Source organism: Limanda limanda, chromosome 19 (assembly GCF_963576545.1).
Source record: "Limanda limanda chromosome 19, fLimLim1.1, whole genome shotgun sequence".
Taxonomy (NCBI): Eukaryota; Metazoa; Chordata; class Actinopteri; order Pleuronectiformes; family Pleuronectidae; genus Limanda; species Limanda limanda.
This window is the reverse complement of record NC_083654.1, coordinates 10,169,008-10,190,270: the sequence shown is the minus strand read 5'-3', so window position 1 is coordinate 10,190,270 and position 21,263 is coordinate 10,169,008. Positions and strand designations below refer to the sequence as shown.

The 21,263-nt window shown below is 42.9% G+C and overlaps 1 protein-coding gene across 1 annotated transcript in view; it reads right to left on the bottom strand.

The window, feature by feature from the left end:
- LOC133026443 (electrogenic aspartate/glutamate antiporter SLC25A13, mitochondrial) overlaps positions 1 to 21,263 on the bottom strand; it is a 63,982-nt gene that overhangs the window by 38,555 nt on the left and 4,164 nt on the right. The window contains 5 exon segments of the mRNA XM_061093336.1: positions 1,037 to 1,140; positions 7,167 to 7,309; positions 7,463 to 7,551; positions 8,881 to 8,964; positions 13,059 to 13,241. Coding sequence (XP_060949319.1) covers positions 1,037 to 1,140; positions 7,167 to 7,309; positions 7,463 to 7,551; positions 8,881 to 8,964; positions 13,059 to 13,241 — 603 coding nt within the window.

Genomic DNA, 21,263 nt, shown 5'->3' with positions numbered 1-21,263 from the left:
TGCAGTGTTGAGACCGGAACTGTAATTTTATGTTTACATAATACCATTAGTCCCACTGCATCCTGATTTAAGATCTCTAGTTAGGATCATCTCAAGTGACCGAGACACACATTAAAACCCTGAATATAAGAACTGGCCGAGAGATTTGTGTTTTATTAAATAATCAAAAAGAACACGGATATCACCCTAATACGGTTTCCCTTATAATTTACAAGAGGAGATGGAGTAATCCTAATTTCTGAAAATAGATGACATAAAAACTAACTCCCAGAAGAGTGAGGACATAACTTAAATGTTACTCAGATCCATGAATTACTCCCTGCTGAAATGGCCCAAAGAATATGTAAAAAATGTAATCTCTATGTGAATATGCAGAATCTGTAGGCGAGGATTGAGATTTTGGGACTGGAATTCTTCTGGTGTAGTTTCTAGTTGACCGAGCACATTTGAGCAGGCTTAGGTTGCACGCAGGTAGACAGTCTGTAACCCTCTCCAAATTCAACCCCAACTATTTTATTTATCTGCATTCGTATGCGAATTACTGTTGATAGAGAACAGACAAAATGTCGTTTGGACTTCCAACACCTTAGTAGTATATAAGTAAGTAGTGAGTATCGCTGTTTGTGTGGAGAAATGTTCCATTAAGGCTGTAAATAGTGAACGGAGAACGGAAGGCGGAGTCTTCGCCCAGATATACTCTGTCTACACAGGAAGCCCTCAAAATATTAGCAATTGCCCCCAGAGGCTAATTCATCATCACATGAACATTTCTGACCTTTTGTGTGGATCCAGCCCAAAAAATGAATGGGTTCTTTCTTGGCCCAAATCCCATAAAGTTTTGCGTAAATCAATTTCCTAGTTTTTGCATAAACCCAAGAAAAGGAAATGCACAGAGGAGCAATATTTTAAAGGGAGGGGTAAAATGCTCAGATCATTCGTTTTTGAGGTTTGTATTTCTCAAGGAGGATATCACTTGTAAATTAAAATTGTTAATGGAATTCACTAACTCAGTAAATCAGAGGTAGGAGTTACTCACCAAAAGTGGTCGCTCCATTGCCTGCTTTATCAAACAGAAGGAAGGCGACCGTGAAGAGGGGGTCCGGGGCACAGAGCACCACGAACTCCTGACAGGAGATCAACCTGAAATAAGAGAGGAGGGCAGAGAGAAAGAGGATACGTAGGCCCGTTAAACACTCTAAAATACTGTCATTTAATTTATTACTGTGGTATTCAGTTTCACGTTTGCTGTATAAATACTTAATCAGTTACACATGTCAGCAGCAGAGTCACTGATCTTCATTTAACAGTACAGAGTAAAGACTTAACCTAGAATATAATCAAATATCAAATTTAAAAAACAAGTAGTTTTAACACTGCATTAAACCAAAACACTAGTACACTTAGACAACCTATCAATCTGCGCTACATGCAATTCAAGCTTCCTTTTAGTCGGTCGTCTGTTCTTCCGTATGTAATGTCATAAATTCATCGAGTGTGACAGCGAGAAAAGAAAACATTTTAAAGAGCTCAGTGTGTGTTCCCGGTTTGAGCTGGCAGCTGGTATAGAGAGGGCCAACTTTACAACAGCAAGGGGGAAAAAAGGATTAAATATGAAGTTTCATATTTCAGTGTGCCATTTTAAACAAGTAGACAGGCAAGGAGGGAGTTGGGAGTCATAAATTACTGTATAATTCAATTCAGCATCAACAGGACACAATATTAGGTTAATGTGGGAAAAGTCAACAGAAGGCAAGGTGGGAAAAAAAGTATGGTTTCCAGTTTAATGGTATACCGGGGTTCAATTCCTCACTGTCCAGCATCAACCAAAGTTGACAAGTCTATAAGACACAGGTGCAGCGTGAACGTGGCTGAAGATGCAGCAGGCGGTGTCTATTTCAGTTGTCTAAGTGGACGAAGTCGGAGGTTTGCTTTAAAGGTGCAGGTGGACCAGGCAGGTGGGAGCCTGGAACAGCAGGAGAGGTGGTAGCACTCTGGCCATAGCCAGCATCTGCTAGCATCCGCTCTTGCCAACTTATCTGATATTTTGTCCTCACTCTCCAACATTTGAGGTCAACCTCTGCATTTAACGTAATGAGTTATCAAACTTCTCTCCTCCAGTTCCGCTGCATGTGTCTGTGCAGCGTGAGGTTTTTTCTTTGGATTCTTCCCAGACGATGCTAGAGACAAAACTGTAGTTGGAACCAGATTATTTCTTTCTTCTGCTGAATTTTCCAGTGTGATTAGGTGACATCATTACTTGTGTTTATCTGAAATCTACTCTACATTAGCATTATCACAATATACCTGAGATGACTTCTCTAGCAAGCTAAAGCCTTCAATATTAATGTTGCACATTTGTCAGGTGGTATACAGTACTATATTATACAAAAATTTCCACGCATTTGTTGAACATTTTCAGCACATTGTAGCAATACCATTATAATACTGAGGATTACTTTGGTCACTATAATCGTGATACAACACTTTCACACCATTTTCATCCCCAAACACAATTTGTGAGTTTACAGATCAGTTTTCTCTTTATCCCACTTCAACTTTTTGTGTTCTGTGTTGTGTTGTTGTGTCCTGTTTCCCTATAGTCACAAAAAAAGAAAAATAACAACAATCATAAACATCACTATTGTGTGAACACGCTGCACGCTCCCTCGGGAGAGTCCTGCTGTGGGGATCTGGACCACGCACTCTCGCCTTTATTTAAGTCCTGGATCGCAGTCGCAACAAGTCCATTATGAATCTCACAAATGGATCTGATAATTACAGGAGGGGGTCAGCGCTAATGAGTAGTCCCCGAGCATCCATTTATTAAACCTATTTCAATTTCCAATGGGGGAGTGTGTAGAGGAAGGGGGTGGTTGCAATGATTGCAGTTTCCTTGTTGCTTTAATTAATTATGCTACTGAGGACATTTCGAGATGTTTGTTTGGACGAGGACTGTGTTGGGTTCGGACGTGGGTGCTCATGTGCATCTTTATACTTGCATGTAGAGAAAATACGGCATATATGAGACTGAAAGAGCTGTGCCATGAAAAAAAAGTATTGGTTATGAAATAATACCAAGAGACGGGTGGTAATTGCTGAGTACACGAAAGGCACTCTTAAAGAATGAAAAGCACTGTTCAGATTACTGGCTTCTCAATAGATTGCAAAGAAGTTGAAACGTTAAAGAAAAAGAAACGAACACGAAAACAGGACTAGAAGTGAGCTATACCGTGGCGTCGTTGGTTTAATTAGAAGACTCATTGTTTTATTAACAATGCAGCTGGTTATTAAGAGCAGGCTCCTGCTAACAGCAAAGGAGGTGAAAGAGGGCACAAAGACACACAGCTGTGACTGTGGATGAACTGTGAAAAACAAGGCCAATGCCATTGCTGCTACCACAGCTGGAGTGTTCTCAAACTCTCCAATAACGACCATTCCTTTGTGACACATGTAGGATTGCAAAGGGGCGGAAACTTTCCGGTAAATTTCCGGAAACTTTCCACGGGAAGTTAAGCTCGGGAATTTTGGGAATTTTGAAAAAAAAAAATAAAAATACGCAAATTAAACGCTGAGCAATAAAAACATCATTCAAAACTCCATTTTACATTCATCCATTGACATGCACGCTGGTCATCCCGTCTGTGTTTTCCCAGACAGGGATAATCAGCATATTAGTGTAACTGAGCGGGCTGTTGATCATGGAAGGGGGGGGAATTGGACCACGGTTTAGAGCGGAGGACTCCAGACAAGTTCCAGGGGGCATCTCTATAACACACACACACACACACACACACAAAATCACACACACACGAGAAACATTCCACATTACTCGCAAGCATTTACACACACAGCTCAGTAGCCGGGGATGAAGCTTGTGATGGTTGATTAGCAGCGCCATGACGGCTGCGAAATGATTACCACTGGAGGGGGGAGGGGGGTGGGGGAGAAGTCATCGTTTTTTTGCCAAGCGGGCCCATCCCCGACGAGACGCTCAATAATCAAATCAAACCGACAGCATCTCCCAACCATCAACTGCCGTGGCTCGTGTCCAGGGCCGCCCGATCCGTGAGCGCAGCCCGAGATGAACTTCCAGGAGACCAGGCTGATGGGACACTGTGGCGTCTCCTCAGCAGACCGTGCGCTTGTGTAATTCCACAGGACTTTGTTCAATCTTTCAACAGACACAGACATATCCCTGACACGCATCAAGACATAAACAAAGGCTCGATTCCAGCATGTGTTTCCTCGGCTGACAGCTGAATGATGCTTCTGTTACGACGCCAATACAACGCCATCTAAACTGCCTCCGAGACTCCTGTCCCAACTGCATCCTCCATTCCTTCTGTTTTTGTTTGTTATCTCTCTCTCTCTCTCTGCCTCTTCCCAGCAGGCATCTTAATACGCTGCCCTGAATCAAAAGCCGGGCTCGGAAACATTGTTTACATGCAACATAAATGCATGTTGCTTTGGCCCGGCTGATAGAAAAGACTTGTCTCCTTTGTTGACGGTGAGAGAGACAGGCCTGGATGTGACTTCAATAATCCCCCTGTCGCTGGCGTCTTGGCATTGTCACCGACAGCCTTCCACCCGCCCAGAGCGTGCTCGTACATAGACACACACGCACAAACACACACATACACACACCCAGGTGAGTGCAAGATGCCGGGATCAGTTCGGTTTGTAAAAGTGGACACCCACCAGCCTCGAGTCCAGAATGCCCACAGCAGCTTGCAGACTGCTATTTACCCAGCATGCTCCCTTAACAAAGTTTTTTTTTTCTTCCAAGAGTCTATGGGTAAAAGTGTTTTCACACTCGAACAGATGCTTCTATCAAAATATCACAGGGGAGAAGGAATAGAGAAGCAGAAAGGTAGGCAGTGTGAGACAAAATGGAGGGAAAGCAGAGTGCATTCAGGTACGTGAGAGTGAAGACAAGAGACGAGGGGAGAGAGAGCATGTAAAGAAAGTGAAAGTGAACAAGAGAGGAAATAAATAAGTGGCGTAAAAGAGGAACATTTTAACACCGAGTTGTAATACACAAAATATTTTATCCCTGAATAACCCTGCACCCTCCACAGCCCCAACTCTCTTTCTTTCTCTCTCTCTTTATGTATTTACTTATCTATCTATCACGTCTGTTTCTCTGTCTCACTGGAGGCAGCGAGAGTAAGAGGCAGGAAAGTGATTTCCACATAACAGATTGTTACGACTGTCACTATATCCCCCTGATTTACACAGCCATGGGAGAGGGAGTCAGACAAATGCATTTTCACTGTTTACACCCTGGCATCAAAGTAAATCTTCTATCACACAGATGCAGTCCAACAGAAAAAGAACCCCATGCCACCTCCTGTTATATCTATTACCCCTGACTCATCTCGCTGAAATGGAGCCATACCTGGCACAAAAAAACAAACAGCAGCAGGCACACAAGCTTCCAATATATTACGCTCATATCGCAAAACAAACACTTATTGTTCACAAAAATATTTGCATGAGACCGAGTGAGGCGGATGGAAAATGCAACCATTTAAGTGGTTTGTTTTTTTCTTGCTTCCTTTTCTTTTCATGAGTTTTGCATTGGATTGGCCCTCGAAAAACAATGCGTTAGTTTGTTGTTATTTCTACATCTATTGGCTTTGTGTTCGCAGGTCCACGGAATAATCACCTGCACTCGTTTCCTCGTCTTATCACTTAGATTATCCATCAATTTTCAGGAAAAAAATGCCACATTAAAGTCTGTGTATTATAAGGCCTTTACAGCATCAACTGTGAAAACACGAATCACATCTAAACAAAGGTCTAAACATTATTTGGGAGAACAGGGATCAAAAAATATCCTGTTTTGCCCCCATATCATTTCTATTCCCCTCCACAAAACCAAAATGAGGTTTAGATACAAAGCCTGGGCCATGGGTTCCTAATAGATTTACCCTGATGCCACGGCCACCATTTATCCTGCTCCAGAGCTGCACAATGCAACGGAGTGCTCCTGAATAGCATGGGCAATTACAGTGCATGTGTGTGTGTTTTAATGTGTGTGTGTGTGCGTGCGCATGCCTTGCTCTCTCTTTTTCCAATTCCAAAACCCCCGCTACTCCCTCTCGCTGTTCTCTGCACACACACACACACACACACACACACACACACACACACACACACACACACACACACACACACACACACCTTAGAGCAGATGTAATAACATGAAACTACGCAGCCTGTGCACTTTGCTCTTTGAAGAAGCCCAGGTGGTTACCATGGCAATGCATTTTTTTTTCCTTTTTGACTTACCCTCACATTTTATTACCCATCATTATGTATCATTAAATACATACATATTAATGTTTAAAAAAAAACAGGGGTGATGGGGATGGGGGGAGGAGTAAGTGTGAAACGGGGGGTGTATCTACAAAGAAGGAAACACCTGAAAGGGGCCTTCAGTGGTTTGATGTCTCTGCTACATAATTCAGGTATGAACATCCCTCTGTGCATTTTTTACACCAAAGGATTAAATTGGAGGTTTGTTTGTAAAATGCAAAATAACACTAGAGAGGTATCCATGCGTGATCAAAGCGATACATAATGCAAAGCTTTGATAGGAGTCTGTCATAGTTGGCTTCATATTAATGAGAGGGGAGAAGTTTGTTGCATAAAGGGAGATTCGGCCGAGAGTCAGATCAGCAAATTCTGTCCGAAATATTTTCAAAACAGTGGTTATCGTCAAACCTCACAAGACATTCTTTGGTTGATTCTCACAATTTTATCATTTTGTAAAAAACCTACAGCTATTTTTGTCCGATTTAGTGAGAAATTAGTTATCATCATCACTTGTGATGCCCTGTTCACACTAATAAAGATGTTTTTTTGTGCCTTTAGTCCACAAGCAAACAGTCATAAAGTCACCAGAGATTTTTACTTGTTTGTTTTGCTTGTTTGTTGTCATTTTTTGTGTTAGATATAGATCAGATATAATGTAATAAAGGTTGTGTGGCCAGAGATTTAAATTATTTAACAGAGGAAAGATGATAAAAGCGCAGAGTAGGACCTACAATAGCAGGGTTATGTGGACAAGAATTATGTGACAATTCAAAGTGAACCAGCATCTGAATTTATATGAAGTATCACATCACTTTACATTAAAAGTGAAATGTGTGAGCACCAACCCATCTTTCTTCTGGTCCATCACTCCTGCCAGCAGCTCTGTGGCCTCTTCCGACAGCCGGGAGTCTGTGTGGGCGTGGAGGAAACAGCCCACAAAGTCCTGTGGCGACATGAAGTGCTCATCGTTCTTCTTTACACTGGCGTACTATAAAGAGAAAAACAGACAAGAGGACAGACGCTGAGCTTTAGAATTTTACCCCCCTCCCCTTAAAAAAAACATAAATCTCACAATGACTGAAAAGCTTCTTTGGTAGCAAGAAGCAAACAAAAAAAGAACAATATATAAGTGAAATCCAACCTTTTCAAAAATGGCTTTCGGCTCGGTGGGGTCGGCCCTCCTCGGCAGAGCTGCCTGCAAAACAGAAAGTGAATACTTTGTGAATACAACTTTCAAGGACACCGAGTGTTTACACAATGGCTCGCCCGTTTATCAATACCACACTCATCATCCTGTTCTCTTGGACCCTTAAAAACAAAGTCTGCCTGCATGTGACCCCCTGGTTACAGGTTAGAAGTGGTGGCAAGTTAAAGCTATGGTTGGTCCTCCCGGAAAAGCCGGCAAGAGCAGGCTACACTTTGAAAACATAAAGCTGATACATCCCACCCCCCTCACAGAAGCCGTATTGTGAATGCTACACCTCCCAAAACACATGAACGTGCGTCCGACTTCAGCCAGGCAGGTCGACCAATCATTTCACTTGGTCAGAATGAATTGATTGGTCGTGTGTGTGACACAGACACCAGCTTTATTTACTGATACCAGGGCGTGAAGAGGATTTCAACAAATATGATAAAGACATCAACATCAACTTAACAACCCTACCTGTAGTTATATCAGGGAATAAAAAAATACATTCTGCATTTCAAAAGCAAAACGCTACTATATAACTGTGATTAAATATTACAACTCAAACTAAACTTATAGAGCTTGCTACCGTTACCCTTCGTGGCAAGTTCTAGTCACCGAAGGAGTCAGTGAATATCAAAACTTCTGGAAAAGTATAAGCTGTGGATGTATTTCTTATGTTTTCTCTCAAACTTGATCTTGTGAGACAGAAGAGCTGGTTTGGCTGATAAGCTTGTGACCCCTCTGATTCCCCCCTTGGCCCTTAGAGTGTCCTCCAACCTCTGTTTGGGAACCACTGCACAGAGATGGTGCTGTTGTGATATTACAAAAACTATTTAACAAAGCAGCTGGGAAGAAGGTTTTTAATCGTCCACAACAATAGAGTGTAAATTAAGGCAGTTTCTGAACATACTGTAAACAAACCTCCTGCAAGCTTGTGGCACCTGCAGGTGGTTTATGACAGGATGCCTCTGACATGTAGCAGGATGCTTACCAAGGTGACAGGTGGCTACAAACCGATGAAGAGGAGGAGGAGATGGAGGAGGAGGAGGAGGTGAAAGGGCCTGGGAGGAGCAGGGTGGATGAAGAGCAGCAGAGGCATCACTGCTGCTCTTCATCCTTATTTAAACAGCAGCTCAGGCACTTTGACTTTAACACCGTTGGAAAAAAGTAGGTGAGGTAGCTAACAGGCTACAGTCAAGCCTCAGTCATTGCTGTGGATGAGCAGTGACAACCTCGAGCCCCTCCTCTTAACAAGCTAACCTGCAGACAGGGAGCAGGGAGCTGAGGAGGACACCGTCCCGGGACATGAGCTACACATCCCCGGGAGAGGAGGTGTGTGTGAAAGTGAAAACTCCTCAGCTGCTTACCTGAGCTGCCATTGTTCAACAGACTCACTGTCAGAACGTCCACTTCCTCCTGCGTGACAGCGTAACCATGGAGACCACACGCCGCTGCAGCGAGAGGAGGAGAGAGGATCAGCTGTGCACGTGGTGCGGAGCGCGAGAGGTCATCTGGTCTGCGTGTGTGTGTGTGTGTTATCTATTTCCGTGACTTGTGATAAACTTTCTGCCTAAACAACCATATCATATAAGATGTGCAAGAACAATCACTTCCTGTCATGTGATAACATTGGATGGATAGTTTTTTTGGGATTGTTTGGGGCTGAGGAGGATGGCAGATTATTAAAGGGGGATTCAGTTTTGGTTAAAAGAGGATGGTACCCCCCCCTCATCCCCCCCAAAATCACATACTGGCTACAGGCCCAAGGTGTTGGCCCCTGACTAAGATGCGTTGTTCTTCCGTAGGTACTTGGTGAAAATGTACAAAATATATCCGTGAATTATTTCGTGAAAGAAAATTTTCAAAAGTTTTTTCAAAATCTGTTGAAGATTTTATTTGATATATTTTCTTTCTTTTCTGTATAACGTTGCATTTGTTTGTTTTTTCCTGTTTTTCTTTTATTGTTGATACCTTTTGTTTTTTTTGTTGTTTTGTTTGTTCCTGAAGTTATATTGCCCAATCCATGTCTGTCTGGACACATTGGTGTTGATTGTTGTACTCATGTTTACCTCCTGTCTCTATAACGTCCATTCAGCATTGCATTTATATATATATTGAAAATCCTTCAATAAACAGATTTTGATTTGAAAATCTGTTGTAGTTTTTGTGTAATCTTGCTGAAAAAGAAACAGACAAACAAAAAAAAATGGACAGGGGCGACATCATATCCTCTTTGTTGGAGGTAAAGGTTGCTCTGGTGTTAGATGAATTTTCACAGGGGCCCATACTCTCAGAATCTGCCTATCGTGGATCACGGTAACCACTGGACCACTTCCATTTTTGAAAGTCTGCTATCATGGTCAACAGTGAATGTGCTGACTTGATTATAGCTCCTTTGACGTAACTGTGAAATGGTTTTCTTCCTCCATCATCATCAAAGTTCTTTTCAAAGTTTTTCTCTGCAATATTCATGCTGAGCCTAAGAACACGTATGGTTATATGTCATTTGTGTGGATTGATTCTTATGCACATCGAGTCTCTAATGTACTAAGGAACATAGGTCTGTAGACACCAGTATAAAAGCCTTAGTTCTTTTCCTCCCTTTTCACTTTTCCAGCCAATCTGTGCTTTGTGCCAGGAGGGAAAAAAGGAGCAGAGAGAATTTCATGACTACAAAAGCGAAGGTTAACATTACTCACAGCATAAAAACAATTTAAAAGGGAGCAAAAGGGCTCTAATGGCCCGACAGTCTTCAAAGAAAATGTATTTTGCACTCAGAATAATTCATAGCTTTTTGCTGGTGGCTTTTCAGCTTCCCGGAGACCCAGCATGAACCACTGTATTTTTCCCAGCAGGCTCTCTGCTCCTCGCAAAATGGCCTTCGCCGGGGCATACCTCACATCCCCTCCAAATATTGACAGCACCGAGTCCATCGCTTATTGGAAAAATGCCTGTAAGTAATGTTTTATCAGCAGATGCAATCTCCACACCTGTATTTTGCGCCTGTCACATAACAATATTTGACGATATTAATGATTTGATCCCGCGACATTTTATTTCCCATCACTGTCAATCTGCCAGAAAACAACTCACTTACCTGTGGCATTTAGTGTGGGAAGCCTGCAGCAGCATTCGCTTGGCTCCTTTTGAATTATTCATGAACGGCAAAAATTTACTTGAGGCAGATAAACTACAGTGTGTTGCGACTTTGACATGAAACTCTTGACTGTTTACATGAAAAAATCCATCAGAATGTACACGGGGAGCGGCTCTTGCTCGTCACGCGCCCGGAGCGGCACTTAAGCCTCTATTTTTAGCAATCAAACCAACAGTGATGCTGTCGGTCGCCACAATAAGTGGGTAATAATGATAAACCTGCCGACCTTTGAACTTCCACGGCCCGAGGCGTCTCCTGCCGCGTCCCCAAGGGCCCACGCGTCCTGACAGTTTGAGCAACGAGTGGCGGGCGGCTGTCTCAATCGGCCTCCTCCTATTTTTAAACGCAACGCTAAACACAGCGCTTCCAAAACGGGCCAGAGCTCTAAACAAATGATTAATAGGGCACTTAGGGTCGCCCCGCTGACCAGCATGTCCCTATTAACAGCCAATAATGGAGGCCCTCCAGGTCAAAGGTTTAAAGACTTTCTAATAAAAGTAACACAGACATGGGGATGTGTTTTGCAGGAGAAAAAGTTGTGTCTCAGTTTGAAATGCTGACAAGTTAATAATCCCTTCTCAAATGGCCCTACCGCAGTAAAATGGCCAGTTTGTTCTTACTTTTATTGCTATCATCTGTCACTCACTCACATCTTTCTCTTTTTTTTTTCTTGCCTCTTCTTAAGGGGACTCAAAGAGCTAAAGGAGCTTGTAATGTTCTCGTTCTGGCTTTGTTCTCTTTTCTTTTTTTTTGGGTTGAATGTGATTTCTTATTGTATTTTTTAGGAAGGAAAAGCTTAATGGATTCCAAAAAAGACGTATTCATGAAATGGTAATGAGATTCAGATTTGAAAGACATTTTTGACCTGAAAAAAGGAGGAGGTCGCTTGTGGCAGTGGTTTTGTCCTGTTTCCCACTGCTCGGGAATACTTCCACTTTCACTGTCAACTGACGCAAAGCCAGAAAATATATATTTATATATCAATTTGTAATTTGAAATGATAAAACTGGTGATATGCTGTTGTTGCTTTGGAGTCAATCCTGTGTACGCCCTCCTGCTGCCATAAATACTGCTGTTGAAAATAATATGCTACAAATCCTCCTCTAACTCCTATAAGAAAATAATTTGTAGTTTTAACGCTCTGAACTGTTTGGGGCGAAAATGTTTTTAATAGAATAAACATTTTGAACATTTTGAGTTTGTTGCTATGAGTGCCTCGGGTAAAGCAGGGATGTCAGGAAGTTCAGATATTGATTTCCACTTTGTTACCGCTGACACACCAACAAACAAGAAAGGGCAAAAACATAACCTCTTTGTTTGTTTGTCAGCACTCAGTAGGATTACGCAAAAACAAATGAATGAATTTCTATTCAACTTGGTGGAAGGGTGGGACATGGATCAAAGGCCAGGGCACTGTTTTTTAAGAAATAGTTGACAATAAGATGAAAAACAATGTCAAATACTACAGAACTAAAAGTTTCATCAAATCCACCCTTAGACAAAAAGGCAAAATAACTTTTATGACACCATATTATTGACTTTAATTTGTTTAACTCAGTGGGCACACATATTAGAGCTATTCTTTAAAAGTTAAAGTAACTAAAAGTGGAGATTAATGGGCATCTTTCTGTCAGATTAGCTCTATGTCCCCTGTCGGGAGGCCCTTAATATTGACACCTCCAAGCATCGTATTTAGATTTTCACAATTTTATCTGATTCAGACCCGTCATGTATGAGAAGTTAGATGCCTTGCTCAAAGACACATGGCTGCTGACCGACACAGTGGCCTCGAACCTGCAGCCACTTGATTATAAACACTTTTCTTTCCCTCTAGTCAGAGATTAAAACACCCATTGTGCAACGACACAACCCTTGCACCTTTTTTTTTCTATAACGTAGGAGAGTCTTCAAAACCACACAGTAGGCAAACTGCCCGGATGGCATAGGATGAATGAAGACAACTCTGTTTTGCATAAAAGACAAATTCTTGAAATTAATACAAAGAAATGATGGTAGAAAGCAGAGAGGTGGAGCCGTTCTAATGAAGTCCCTCTTCTCTCGTCTGATATCCTGAACTCAGAAGGCACACTTTGCCATTTTGTTGTGCTAATACACAGAGGCTAATAAGTCCTCTCTTTATCGGGAGCATATCTGCAAAACAGAGTTCTAGTCACTTGTCCACAGACAAAACAATGCCTCTTATGGTCCACTTCCATTTCTCCAATCAGTCGCTTGTCAAACACTATCCTCAGTCATCATACATAATAAGCACTGCATTAAAGTGGCATTCTTGTAAACACCATATTTGTAATAGAGTGTGACAAGCCGCCTTTTGTTTACACCATAATAACTGGGTGTTTGAATAACTTCTCAACGACTTTAAGTTACCAGCCAGACTCACTCTGCTTCCATTCAGCCGTGCGCTTTGATAACCCGGGCTGACGTGTGGCACAGAGTGGACCTGTGCGTTATACCAGGCAGTGTCGAGCTGGGGGGGGTGGGGGGTGGGGGGGGTGAAACGCCGCTTCAGTCGCTTCACCTGCGGTCCCGGGGACATGGGGAGGGCATTTCCTGTGCACACACACACAGATTTTATTCGGATGCTGTGTATATCCGCTTGTCTCATTATGCAGATGTCGACGTGGGGATCCATAAACACGTGAGACAGTCACACACACACACACACACACACACACACACACACACACACACACACACACACACACACACACACACACACACACACACACACACACACACACACACACACACACACACACACACACACACACACTATTTGAAGCACCAACTTTGCTTCCTCTGCCCACCCTCCCTCTTTTCCCTCTGACGTGAAACCCTCCTAAACCTCAAGGCGGCCTGTCTCCCCCGTAGCTTCTGGATGAATCTGTTTAGTATCTTTCAGTTCAGATGAAGCGCTACACTAACCATGCTTAAGGGCATCTGGGATGGGCGGCGGGCCTGGCGGAGTGGGGGGGGTGGGGTGGATGGGAGCTTTTGAGATGGTCCAGACAGGCCCAGCTCTTCTCTTTCACAACAACAAGGACCCACACTGAAGCATGCTCATACCCCTGCAACCAGAGAGGGCACAGGGGTCCTCCAGCCTGCCTGGGTCGGGATAAATGAACCCAGATGCTTCCCCCTCCCCCCCCCCCCCCCCCCCCCACCACCACGCTAACACAGAGCAACCAGGCGAAGGAAATGAGGGCGGGGGAAAAGGTGGCAGAAACAGAAAAAGAGGAGGCTTAAACTCTTTCTATTCCCCTTCTTCTTCCCCTGGTCGAGGCAGTTGTCTGTCCGATTCCTGCGCTTTCTCATAACCACTGATCACAGAGGCATTGTGGGAGCTGATGAAGAGGGGGGGGGGGGGGTGTTTGAAGGAGAATGTGAACAGCAGCAAATCTTTAAGTCCTTTCCTGTTCCTCTTCCTGTCAAGCTGCCACCTGGCCTGAGAGTGAAGGAGAGATCCAGAGGAAAGGATGGTTGTGTTTGTCTAAAATGACTTAATTGAAGTTCAAGTTGGTGCAGGAAGTTTTAGACTGTAACACGGATTGTGTGATTAAATGTGTTTGAATGACTTATTCTATAGATGTGGGTTTAGACTTTTTGATCCCTGCACTGCACCTTATCTAAGACACTGAGCCCCTCTAAAACCACAGTGTGGATTTCATACCTCGGTTTTGTACAGATCAAACAAACGCAAAATAAGTATCTGCCAAAATATCAAACTATTAAGAAGACAAGACAATGTTTGTCTGTTGCCACTCACGTAACGTTTGAATTCTGCTGATGTTTATTACATTTTTTACAGCTCATCTACACTGGCGTCGACCCTTTTCGCTAAAAGCTCTCGCATATCAATGTCTTTTCAAGGTGACATCTTCTTCTCTGTACTAGCCCTCTGCAGGCTGTTAACAAAAGAGAAACTATGTAATTTTTGTGTGCCTAGTTTCCCTTTGCTTAGTTATCATAAGGGGCATTTGGTATCACTCCTGCTACTGATGAAAGGTCCATGTCTGGTGATATTTACAGAATGTTTTAGTGGTTATACTGTGGTTTATTAATATTCCTGGGCAGACACAAGAGGCACTTGTTTAGTTGTTGATTCTTTGTTGTCTCTAGAAGTTCAAATGCACTGGTCCATTACTATTTGAACCTCAGCATCTAGATTTGTAAAATTATACATTATATACATTACATGCATATTGTTGTTATTATAGATTAGATTAGATTAGATTAGATCTTTATTTATCCACACAACGGGGAAATTCACTTGTTACAGCAGAAAAGAGAAAAACAGAATTTAAATAACAGTGCCGAAGCACAATAAAAAAGAAAGATCAAAATATATACACTACTAAACTACACATAATGAGAGTACAGAAACAAAAACAAAAACAACCTGCAAAACAGACACTGTGCAAAAGCAGGTACTGGGGAGAAAGTGGAATGATGTAAGTGTTTTTGTAATGAAAACAAAAGTATTATAAGTAATATTGCAACAGTAGTGACCATGATACAGAAAAAATAATTAAAAAGTAAGTGACCATAATATAAATAATACTACAAGATAGCATAAAGGAAAATATAAATATTGCAATGTAACCATTATAAGTGACCATGATATAAATATAGATGTAAAGTGTTGAATATTATTGTGCATAGTAGTGATCTGAGTAAAAAAATAAAAAATAAATAAGAAAAATAAAAATACAAATGCAGCTATGGTGAGAGGTTGAGTGGAGATAAAGATAATAGACAGGGACTACAACATTATCAGGTGGTGCTGGTGTTGTAGAGCCTGACTGCAGCCGGGATGAAGGACCTGCGGAACCTCTCCTTCTTACACCGTGGGTGTAACAGTCTGCTGCTGAAGGAGCTGCTCAGGGACCCCACATTGTCATGTAGGGGGTGAGAGGTGTTGCCCATGATGGACGCCAGCTTGGCTAACATCCTTCTGTCCCCCACTTCCTCAATGGAGTCCACAGGACAGTCCATTTTTCAGTCAGTTGAGATAAATCTTGAGGAGAAACATTTTGGGTTGTTTTGTGTCTGTATAGGCCTACTATAAAAAGCATTTTTAATTTTGGTACTTGTACTTTTACTTTTGATACTTAAGTACATTTCAACACCAGATACTTTTGATACTTAAGTACTTTTAATATGAGCTACTTTAAGACTTTTACTCAAGTCATTTTCTGACGAGTGACTTTTACTTTTACTGAAGTCACTTTCAGGTAAGATATCTGTACTTTTACTCAAGTATGGCTTTTAAGTACTTTATACACCACTGTTCGCGTGTTAAAAATGTCCGGAGCAACTGACCCAGACATTTGTTTTCCATATATAGCCCCTACGGAAAATGTCCAAACTTCAGCGCATGTATAAAAGCAGCTCAAGTCCTATCAATGGTTCACCTGCAAAGTTCACTCAGAAGTGGGTGGTGTAACTCAAAAAAAAAAAAAAAAAAACTGTCTGCACGAAAACACCAGAATGCAGATGCATTTATTTTCCTATTTACTATCGTTTTTTTGCAATAGCGCTTCAAAACCTCTCCTCCGCTGCAGACTGTGGTACGTTCCTCACCAGGGACCTCAGGAGTAACCTGTGTCACTAGCAATCTGCCAGGCTCTCCTGATGCCATCCAGATGCCCCATCCTGAAACACACACCGGCCTCTTTGTTTGCACCACTTGAGGTTTTTTCGAGCCCCTTTTTTTTTTCTTTCACCACACTGGACATGCACTAACACATATACAGTTGCACACACAGTCGCATCGATTCACGAGTACACAGACACACACACTTTCAAACCGACACAGATGTTGGGATACTCCTCGAGCTCACCCACACGCCCACGCTCACAAACCACCCCCTGTCTGAGCTAGAGATGCAGAACTGGGAAATCGACGACAAATTTCCGATTTCGTTTTCGCTGAGTCTCGCCTGTTTTAGCTCACTCCTAACCTACCTTGCCACGTCGGAAGACCCGGGAGTTAAATTAGAGAGGACTACATTTCCTGAAGTGAAATGACTGTCAACTCAGCTTTGCGCCCTCATCTCAGAAGAGAGCAAGAGAAATAACTCAGTCCTTCCATTCGGTTTTTTGCCAGCTGAACAGCAAACAGCCTTTGAACTATCAAAGGCGGCAGCAACAGAAAAAAAAGGCCTCACTCCAAAAATTAACTATGAAATCAAAGTTAAGTTAATTTTAGTGTGTGTTTGATCTCAGACATGTTGTAGTGAGACAGCAGTGTGTAGCTCCTGTGTTTGTCAGCATGGCCATTAGGGAGTGCTGACATCTATCTGATTAGGATGACGAAACACCAAGCACCAAGCACCTGTGTGAGTGTGTGTGTCTTTGCTCTACCAAATATCAATCACATCTCCTCTTCTGTGTAAGTGTAGTGTGTGTAAGTGCTTAGTATTAATGTGTTATCTGTGCATGTGTAGTTACACTTTGCATGTGGGTGTTCTTGTATATTTGAGTGAAAGTGAGTCTGTTGCATTTGTGTGTGTGTGTGTGTGTGTGTGTGTGTGTGTGTGTGTGTGTGTGTGTGTCTGTGTGTGTCTGTGTGTGAGTGTGTCTGTGTGTGTGTGTGTGTGTGTGTGTGTGTGTGTGTGTGTGTGTGTCTGTGTTTGTGTGTGTGTGTGTGTGTGTGTGTGTGTGAGTGTGCGTGAGTGTGCGTGTCCTTGCTTTATCAAATATCATTCTTCTGTGTAAGTGTAGTGTGTAAGTGCTTGGTATTAATGTGTTGTCTGTGCATGTGTAGTTACACTTTGCATGTGGGTGTTCTTGTACATTTGAGTGAAAGTGACTCTGTTGCATTTTTGTTCTCGCACATCTGTGTGTGTGTGTGTGTGTGTGTGTGTGTGTGTGTGTGTGTCTGTGTGTGTGTGTGCGTGTGTGTGTGGATGACAGGGTGCATGCCTGCGTGGTGCGCTGGCCAGGCTGTCCTGCCTTGAGGGGAGATAAATGGCTGAGTGTTGTTGTTGTCCAGAGAGCAGACACTCAGACAGCCGCTCACACATGATTAATTGTTTCCTTGTTGGGACTGGGACCAGTTGACTGTGTCTGGGCCAAGGCCTCCCACCCAGACGTGCGTGCGTGTGTGTGTGAGGGAGCAGAGAAAGAGAGTGACGAAAGGCAAAGACAGTCAAAGAGAGCGGGAGAAAAAATATTGCGTCCTCTTTTATGAGTCTGTCTGTCAGTTCGCTCTCTTTTCTCTAACATGTGCTATTGTTTTGAACCCGGGCCACACAGTGAAGCGGTGACGCTCTCAGTCGGATGCAGTGAAGATGATCGATGGGAATAAGGAGAGGGAATTTGTCCTGCAAGCTTGTTTTTATGTCCACTTGAATTGAATCGTACGATGTTAAAGATCTTTAATGGCCTTTTTTTACTGCGATTGTTTCCCTCCCTGGCGTGGTTATGATGCAGACACCAAAGCGTTTAATTAACCGTGTTCTAATCACTTGATCCGAGTGAAGGAAGCTCCAGCTATCGCCTTGAATCATGCAGGTTGCACATTGATTCTCTCATAGGTCAACACTGCTCAGGTTGATCTACAGTGATGCTGGGTTTCATGGAATCGCACGAGTGAGCCTGATGATTGATTAATTACAATTATCAGAGGCCTGATAATTCACCAGAGATGATAACACCATCAAGCATGCTTTACTGCTCGGACGGAAAAAAAAGCCTCTCCGGTGTCTAAATTGTGTCCCCCCCCCCCACCCTGTTCATTTCTCTTCCTTCACTGTCCACTGCTTTTAAGTGCAGCAGGACAGGTGGGTGGCTGATCCAGTGTGTTCAAATATCGGAGGCTTGGGAGTGGATGAGGGGGTAAAAAAAAATCGGGGAGTGAGAATAGACAACAAACTAATTGCCAGGTATCTCGGGCAAACGGGAAGGAAGCGCAGCGGGGGGGGGGTGTTGTTGCCACAGACGTCACGGTTTAAAAACACGCTGCCATCCTCGCAGGGCCGTTCGGCTCGGTTGCACATCGAGGTTTAATGATAGCGTGGAGATGACTCACACGCAGCACTGATTCACTTTACATTAGACCCTTAATCACAGCAGCTATTACCCCCCCCCCTTCCTCCCCCCAATTGTGTTGGTAAAAGTACTGGACTCCACAAAGACTGTGTGTTAAATAGATGCAAAACATTTACTCAGTGAGAGTTTCTACCTCAGACAGGTTTGTGGTTTAATGGTGTGTTCATGGAAGAATAAAGTGCTACTTCATGTTTTTTTTCCCCCCCATCACGTTTCCATCGTGTCCATTTAAACAATTTGTAAAGATGGACAACGCTTTTTGGAGACAGAGTATACGCAGTAGCAATCAGGGTATTGTGGCCGCAGTAGATGGATAGATGGATGGATAGATGGATAGATGGATAGATGGATGGATAGATGGATAGATGGATAGATGGATAGATGGATAGATGGATAGATGGATAGATGGATAGATAGATAGATAGACGGACGGACGGACGGACGGACGGACGGACGGACGGACGGACGGACGGACGGACGGACGGACGGACGGACGGACGGACGGACGGACGGACGGACGGACGGACGGACGGACGGACGGACGGACGGACGGACGGACGGACGGACGGACGGACGGACGGACGGACGGACGGACGGACGGACGGACGGACGGACGGACGGACAGACAGACAGACAGACAGACAGACAGACAGACAGACAGACAGACAGACAGACAGACAGACAGACAGACAGACAGACAGACAGACAGACAGACAGACAGACAGACAGACAGACAGACAGACAGACAGACAGACAGACAGACAGACAGACAGACAGACAGACAGACAGACAGACAGATAGATAGATAGATAGATAGATAGATAGATAGATAGATAGATAGATAGATAGATAGATAGATAGATAGATAGATAGATAGATAGATAGATAGATAGATAGATAGATCAAGTCAATCTCAGCTGTCAATCGTGATGTTTCACCCGTTATCATAGGATTAAAGAACTATTTAAAACCCAAACCACCCAAAAATTAACATTCATCAGTGTTTGGTCCATATCCCATCGGCTAAAGTCGAGGCGGCGGGATGTGAGAAACTTTACTGCAGCCGGCCCCCAGGAGGCAATGGAAACGATTTGGCTTCACTTTTGAGTAGTAGACATATTGTCCATTCTTATAGAAAGTGTAATCTAGCTAAAAACTATAACGTTTACTATTTAACTTTCGACATTTTAATATATATTTCAGTGTGACTTGACAAGGGTTGCAAAATTCCGGGAATATTCAAAGTTGGAAACTTTCCATGGGAATTAACGGGAATATACGGGAATTAACGGGAATTAACAGGAATAAACTGGAAATGTTGTGGGTAATTTATACTAACTGTATTTACCTTGTCATATACAGACATAAATATATACATTTTGTTTTGTCATAGGCTGATTTGAGCCCTGAGGAAACTTTGGGCACTTGACTATATGCTTCTGCATCGTTGTGTCATTCTTAACATAGGTCTTTGCACAGTATTTGCAAATGTAATATCATTGAAACTTACCTGACTAGTCCTGCACACTACAGCAGGCCTCAGTAGCCCTGCTGTAGAGTGAAGGATGCTGGGAATTATCTGTGCATGTGATGGAAGAATGCACAGTGGAGGGTTGAAATTCAACGTGCAGTGTGTGCTGCATTCCATACATCTTTAAAATAGAGTTTTGAATGATGTTTTTATTGCTCAGCGTTTAATTTGCGTATTTATTTTTTTCTTCCCATGGAACTTTCCGCCCCTTTGCAACCCTAGACTTGACTCTCAAATCATGGCTTGCGTTCTTGACTAGGTAGGTTATTATGAACTAGCATTTACCGTATTTTCTGTGCATTTTTTTTTTTTATCTGTCGAAGACCTGCAGGATGGTTCGTGTCATCAACAGCCCGGCCGAAACAGGGCACTCGTAATCCGTCCTGACATCAAACCACAATCGTGTTTTCATAGTGACTCAAGCACCGGGGATAGCGTTAAACTGAAACATACCCATCTGTTTCTTTCCGTGTGCCAACATGTCAGATCGGTTTAAATTTCAGGCAGGTTTAAGTGACAGTGAGGCCGCTGCGTGATCCCATACCGTCTGAACTATCCAGTGTCATGTTCACATGCTCAGATGAGTTTATCCTCATTTTCAGCTGGGATTTGATGACGCCAGAAAAACACAGAAATTTCAGTTCAACGCATGAAATGTAATATGAATATTGTATCCGTTAGTTGTGTAACGAGGTGGGGTAAAACCTTTTCCATTTTATGTATTTATGTTACCCTTCAACCACAAGTATGACATTTTGGGTCAGAGTATGGAGCTTGGTGCTCGGTGTGAAGGCGTGTTTAGGTTTCTACAGATCAAAGAGAGTAGTCAGTTTATGCTATTTTCTGGATTCTGAGATTGACATGAGGTGTGTAGAATCTACGGTGACAAAGCATACACACGGGGACGCCTTCATCACACAAGTAAAGAAAGGTTCAGAAACAGCTTGACATCTTGGTTATCATGGCCTTTCCCCAACTTATGGAAA